Consider the following 7,093-nt stretch of genomic DNA (forward strand, 5'->3'; position numbering starts at 1 on the left):
TTGAAGAAATTGAAGGAAAATAAGAGGATGGTAGGAAGTTGTGTGAAATAATATGGGAGATGCGTAAGGTGGTATTTATAGAAGAACAAAAGCATGCATGCGCCAATGCACTAGGCTTCACACACACATAACACACAACACATGCATGTGGCGCATACACACATGCACACATGCATGCACCAATGAATGTGACGCCTACATGCACTGGTTATACATGCATGCGCCAAAACTCTAGACGCCTCATTTGATGTTTAGTTGGATGCGTCAGTTCAACTGACGCGCATAACCAAGGAAAATTGGTTATTTTGATATATTTTTTAAAACAGGTTATTTAGGGATTTAAATGAAAAATACTGATTATTTTGAAAAAAAACTTTTTTTCACCAAATATATTTATTTCCCCCTTCTTTCTATCAAATTATAAATAATTTTGTAAAAATAAAATTTTATATTATAATTTATTTATCATTCCATTAAATCATTAATATTTATTTTCTCATCCTACTCCTTATTACCCGTCCCAAATATAAGAAGAAGTTTAATTTTAAAATTTATTAAATAATTAATATATTTGAATCTTAAAAAAAAAATTGTTTATTCAATAAATTTAAAAATATTTTTTTATATTACGATCAAATAAAGTATTTATTATTATTTTTTTAATTCTTTGAATTTTTTTAAATGTTATTAATAAAAATAATGATATAATTTATGTTTTATATATATAATTAATTAATTTTTTAGTTTGTATGAAATAATAAAAAAAACCATGGGTGAGAGAGTTGTTTGATTCCTATGCCTATAGTAGCCCTTACCTCACAACTTACAAGTAGGATAGTTACAAAGTGACACTCTATTCATTGACACCTGGAAACTATCGTGGCCACCTCATCAACATAAACATAATTAATCCATAATAATAAACCTAATTCAATTGAGCTTCTAGAATATTCATCTTTTGTATCCGATTTTTTTACTATTCATCAAAATTGAAAAACCCTAAAAATGAAAATTTCCCAAATCTGAATGGGATTCTGTGCCCTAATCTATATCTCTTCGATCATCCACTATCAACAGGATCTCCTTTCTTTGCCGGAGGCGGCTGAGCCACCGTATCATTTCATCTTCTTAGCTTAGAAGAAAGCGAAAATCTGGGGAAGCCAAAGAAAGTGAAGAGGAGAGGGGAAGAGATGGAGGGTTTAGCTCCTGAGGATTGCGCCGTTGGATCCATTGTATGGGTCCGACGAAGGAATGGTTCTTGGTGGCCGGGTCAAATACTGTGCTCCGATGACCTCTCCGTCTCTCATCTGACCTCGCCTCGTTCTGGAACTCCGGTTAAGCTCCTTGGAAGAGAAGATGCTAGCGTGTAAGTGACTTTGCATCCAATCTGTTTACTAGTTTTTCTCAAAGTCAAGGTTTTTGTTCTTTGTTTCTACCTCTAGTTAAATTCGTGTTTTTTAGATTGTTTTTGTGCTTAATTTAGCAACTTGGAATCACGTTAACAGAAAGCTTTTCTGCAGAGTAGATATTTTGTGTGATAAAATCAAGAAGACTTGCTGTCTGGGCATATTCAATGAAGTGATTGTGTCATGGCTTATAGTAATGTTTTTATTGATTTGCACTTGGTTGTGTTTATATGTTTTTGTAACAGAGATTGGTATAATTTGGAGAAATCCAAGCGTGTGAAGCCGTTCCGTTGTGGTGAATTTGATGCATGCATTGAGAGGGCGGAGTCTGCCCAGGGTATGCCGTTGAAGAAAAGAGAGAAATACGCACGCAGAGAAGATGCTATTCTCCATGCTCTCGAACTCGAGAAGAAAATAGCAAAGAAACAAGATAAGTTAGGTATTGCTTCTGATTAAACCAATTTATGATCATATAATACTGTAAACTGTAAAGAAGGGCTTAGTTACACATCTTCAGAAACTTTAAGAAATTATTAGGGGAAAATGGGGAAAACATAATCGCATATGATCCAATTGTTTTTCAAAAACTTGTAGTTGAACAAGTGATGTTCTTTACATGGGAATCACAATCCAAGCTAATTGTAAAATTCTGTCTTGGATAAAAGAAAAATTAGATGAGGAATTGAGTGAGAAATATTTAAAAAAGCGGTGTGTGTATTGAATTTTAAACTGGTAACAATTTGGGATGTCTTATAACCAGCTGTGTTTTCTTTTTAGGCACTGGGCAAACAGGTGCAGCGTTCCGAGCGAAGAGGAGCAGATGTGTGTACTTGCCAGCTGAGTCCAGTGATTCTCTAGATTTCAATGAAACTCTAACCCATGTTCCCGTATCATCTTCCCAACTTGGAGGGGAGTATCTGTATGGAAGTCCATTTGCTGAGGAGAGTGAATCTGCTTTTCTGAATGATGTTGAATCGGACTCTTCTGAAACTGCTTCTATAAATTCTGAATCAGATTCTTCTGAAACAGAACTAGACAATGACGAAGAAATGATTATATATTCAGGTTTGTCTTCTACTATACTTCTGCTATCCTTAAGCTTTTGTCTTAACAAAATGATATTATGATCAAATGGTCACAACTTGAAAAAGAATAAGACTCATATTCTGCCAATATCTGTTTATTTGCAGCTATTTACTTCCTTCACACTAGTATATTTCTTTGCTGAAACTTACGTTAGTTTTCCTTTTTGCACTATTGCACGGGTATTGATAATAAATTATATATGTGAAAGTTGAATTTCTTATTCGTCATTCTACATTCTCGTACTATTGCTCACTTCTTTTCCTTTAAAAAATTGTAAATTTGAGCAGTGACTGTATCATTGCAAATTGCTTACAATTGCCAGAGCACAATATGAAAATTCCTGCCAGTGCCCACAATACCTCCCTTCCCTCTCTCTATTTCACCTTTTCTGATGAAATAAACAAATAAGTTTGCAATATTTATCGTCAAGGTTTTAAAGTTGGTATTAGATATGTGTCCTGGATTGGCCAATGTACCCTAAAGATAGTGTTTTTAGATTTTTTTGTTCCTTTGGAAAATACTTTTTACATTATATACGTGATCAAAGTGCCGGGGGGCTAAATTAAATGTGCTGTACGGATGTAATTTGCTAAGGCCTAAGGCATTAGTCTGAGAACAGAGGAAACTGAGATATAGAGGTGTAATTGTGACCATCATGCATCTTTTACTTTTAACTAGACAGGATGCATGTCAAACCCATTTATGATTATTTCTAGTTTCTGCTGTGTGTTGTCAACTATAAAATTTTAAAGAAATGGTCGACAAATGTTACAGGTGGACTTGCAACAGGATATTATATATTAATCCATCCATCTTTCAAATGTTACATGTGTACTCGTGGATGATGGTTGCATGCTTCTTGTGACATCATATAGTGATACTTCAACAATATTTTCTAGTCAATGTAGGATAGGCTCTTTTCCAATTTTTTTATTAGAGGTTAAAATAAGGATAGTTGTATGCAATGAAAATTTTAGGTAACAAAGTTGTGAAGATTCTCTGTTTTTTCCCCTTCAAATTTCTTTTAAGAAAATGGCTTTTTTCATTCCATTATTGTTTTTCTGTTGAGACGGATCTTTTATGATAGAAAATAAGTACGTAGCTGGAGGATCAAGAGTACTCTTAGAAAACATAGGCTCACTTAATATTCCAGACAATTTGAAAATCATAAGGGACACTGCTTTGAAACACTTGACATGATTTACAATGGAGTATGCTTTAAAGTTACCCAATTCTATAATTTATGTGGTTTGAATTCATACACGGTTTCCTTTATAACTTGTAATTGAATTGACCATAAATTTGTCTTTAGGAATTTATATTTGTGAGTCCATTTTAAATCCATATGGCAGTGATCTATTCCTCATTTTGGCCATCATTTAGATTTTAGAATGACTTACCTTCTGGGTTCTTATTGCTCTTGGTGAACATTTCTGTTTTAAACTTGTTCTTCGTGTTTTGTGTTAAACTGTTTAGTTTTAGTTCTATATCACATCATTTTTCTATCTTCTGACGTAACTTTATAACTGCAGAAACTGGGCATGATGCCGAGGAACTAGAAAGCACTAGCAGCGAGGAGGCTGATGAGTTAGCGTTTTCCAGTGACATGCCTCATCTCTACCCGCGGGAACCTAGAACATGTAATGAAGCTGTATCCAAATGGCAATTAAAAGGAAAGAGGAATAACCGGAACCTTGTAAAAAGGTCTGCTGTTGCTTCTGATAGGAGAGGGGCTGTTTTATATGGAGCAGATGTTGAAGGACAGAGACGGCATTTAAATCACCAGAAGCCGGGGGTTAATTACCCTTACTACAGAAATGATTACAGTGATGCTCCCGAAGATACTGATCAAATGTTTGGATCAGAAGATGAATACTCTCCAACTCCTAGAGCAGTTGCAAAAGGTCAAAATAAAAAATTTCGCGGTGTTGATTGGGATGAATGGCCTTGGGAGGATCAGCCTGCTTTGAAAGGATATTCGGACTTTAAAGGATATGCTCCATTATATAGCGATCATTATCAGTATGATGGGATGAAGAGGTCAGTGCTGGTAGATGTAGACTTAAAGGTTCAAACAAGTTACAAGAAAGAGCCTGTCCCTATTGTTTCTATTACGAGTAAGTTAAACGGGAGGTCTATACTTGGACGACCAATCCAAATCGAATCCCTTAAGGATGGTTCAACTGACAATCTATTTTCTGCAATTGATGACTACAGTAATGACGGGATTGGCTATGAGGGAAGTAGTGTACTTCCACCAGCTTGGAGGACTGCGAGGAGAACAGCTAACTTCCGTGTCCCTCGTCCTCATATACAGTCATCAAATGTTGACGAAGACTTCTCTATCGAACAAGAAAGGAATATTGAATATAAGAGATTAAATGGTGGAAATTCCAGTCATAATGCAAGCCATTGGAAGAAGAATAGCCTTAACGGTGTCGGGCCGTCAATTGACAAGAAGTCCTTTAAAAAGAGTGTGAAAAAAGCGAGCTTGTCATCTAGTCAGAAAACCAGAACCCTTTCCTCTTTATCTATTGAAGATAATCTTAGCAGAAAACAATCACTTACCAGAAGCTTTTATCAAATAGATAAGTTGAGTAAACCAGAAGTCTCCGGGCTCACTACTGTAGCTTGCATACCAGTTAAATTAGTATTTAGTAGATTACTTGAGAAAATTAATAGGCCACCTTTGAAGGTGTCGACAAATGTGGATGCATTGAATACCGGTGTGGAGGGAAAATCGTAGGTTACATGTACATTGTTATAAATTAGAATAATAATCTTGCAGTGGTGACACAAGAAGTTGGTTTTCTTATTTCCAACTGAATATAAATTTTATTTAATTTTTTCTTGGTATTTTGAGGATGAGCTTGATGTATAGACCCCAATTCATTCTGTAGATAGATGAACAGAAGATACATGAAGTCATTTTGCTCCCTTATAGTGCAGAATTCTTGCATGTTGTTTTTTCTGAGGTAATGTCTTGTGCAAAAAGCATTATTGTTGGACCCTAAATGCTGCTTCTATTTAACAATTAGCTATTGCAGTATTGTATCTTGTTTTTGTGGTGATTAAACTTTGGCGGTTCTCAATCCACGGCGGAGTTTTTAGAAGTGTGTTTTTGACATATTTGAATATGGTAGATTGAGAAACTGTCAAAAGTATATTTGCAGGATCTCAAATTTGTGGCATTGGTAACACTGGATCAGATGAAGGATTCATATCACCATTGATATCATTTACAAGCAAAACTTTGAAGAAAACACCTGATTACTAAAATGCATCATTAGTTGAAAAGAGGTTTTCTTTAGTGAAAGTTTAATCTCAAGGGTTAAGTATATCTATTCTAATCCGAGAGAAGAATATGCATACTGAACCGTGAATTTGAACTCTCTTTATATCTGTATTATCTTTTCCCTCTCTGGATCTCTATTTTCTAACAACATTCTCTTGAATTATCTGAATTATCTTTCTCCTCTCTGTATCTCTATTTTCTAACCACAGTCTCTTTAACAAAAACTTATCTTATGTTCTGAAGAGAGGTCATAGAGGAGAAGCATTTTCATTATAACAACGAGACTTATTATAAGTGGGGTCCGTTGTCATAATGTTCTATTTTGAGTCTTGTTTCTGTTCAAATGGCTAATTTTGATAATCTTTTCAATAGTTTTTATAGGTTTTCTTTCACATGTATGATCTAGTCTATTTTTTATCATCTTTTCTATTATTGATGTTACACTAACAATTTTTCTAATATTATTATTTCAATTTTATATTTGTTATAACTTAGAATCAGAAAGCTTGATGAATAATTGAGTGCGGAGAGGAAGAGAGAGAATGAGATACAATTATCATAGAGAAAATAAAAAACTTTTCAATGTAACCGGTTGCATAATTGCATTATTATGCCAACGGGGTACATCCAACTACTCAGTAAGGTTATGGTAAAATAGTATTATGTTAAATGTAATCATTTGCACTATTGGATCATAATACTACTCAATTAATTATATAATTTAATTAATTATCTCATACTCATCGAAATATACCAAACAACAACTCATCATTAATTGCGACAAAGTCAACCTCAAAATCCAACTCAGCAGGTCAGTATACGTTCTCTAACACGATGAATAGTCTCGAATAACTTAATTTTTGTCTAACTTTAGAATATATACAATTTTATTTTAATATTTTTAATTTATACTTTTTGTCCAATCAAAGTTCAGATTTTCTCCACTTACACTAAATTTTATCTATTTTTAAAATAGGCTCAATTCTTGACATTCTCTTCAATTTTTAATTAATTAATTAATTTTCACTAATTAATTAACACAAAACACCACAATTACAGTCACCGATCAAACATGTCACACATTTACAAAAATAATTATTTAAATAAAATACTTACTTAAGTTAAATAAATAATTAAATCAGGGTGTTAGAGTAATCATCAACTTTTTCAAAATTATCTGCATCAACACATTGATAGATAAAAAACAACGTCTTGTAATCTTTCATCTTCTCTTTCTTATGTTTAGACCGTTGTTCACTTGTTGCACCTTCTGCAAATGTAGTTACCACATTCTCGATCACTTCAA

General features: G+C 33.8%; 1 protein-coding gene across 1 annotated transcript; it reads left to right on the top strand.

The window, feature by feature from the left end:
- Positions 1 to 943: 943 nt before the first annotated feature.
- On the top strand, positions 944 to 5,466 carry LOC127120876 (uncharacterized). The gene is made up of 4 exons (XM_051051458.1): positions 944 to 1,366; positions 1,652 to 1,845; positions 2,184 to 2,471; positions 4,025 to 5,466. The coding sequence occupies exons 1-4, from the start codon at positions 1,191 to 1,193 to the stop codon at positions 5,236 to 5,238; spliced, it is 1,872 nt and encodes a 623-aa protein (XP_050907415.1). The 5' UTR covers positions 944 to 1,190; the 3' UTR covers positions 5,239 to 5,466.
- The last annotated feature ends 1,627 nt before the right edge of the window (positions 5,467 to 7,093 follow it).

Source organism: Lathyrus oleraceus, chromosome 2 (genome assembly GCF_024323335.1).
Source record: "Lathyrus oleraceus cultivar Zhongwan6 chromosome 2, CAAS_Psat_ZW6_1.0, whole genome shotgun sequence".
Taxonomy (NCBI): domain Eukaryota; kingdom Viridiplantae; phylum Streptophyta; class Magnoliopsida; order Fabales; family Fabaceae; genus Lathyrus; species Lathyrus oleraceus.

Bases quoted from the DNA above. Each gene is read 5' to 3' on its own strand.
- LOC127120876 (XM_051051458.1), top strand. From the start codon at position 1,191: ATGGAGGGTTTAGCTCCTGAGGATTGCGCCGTTGGATCCATTGTATGG. The intron at 1,367-1,651 runs GTAAGTGACTTT...TTTTTGTAACAG, and splicing joins GGAAGAGAAGATGCTAGCGT to AGATTGGTATAATTTGGAGA. The intron at 1,846-2,183 runs GTATTGCTTCTG...TTTTCTTTTTAG, and splicing joins AAAGAAACAAGATAAGTTAG to GCACTGGGCAAACAGGTGCA.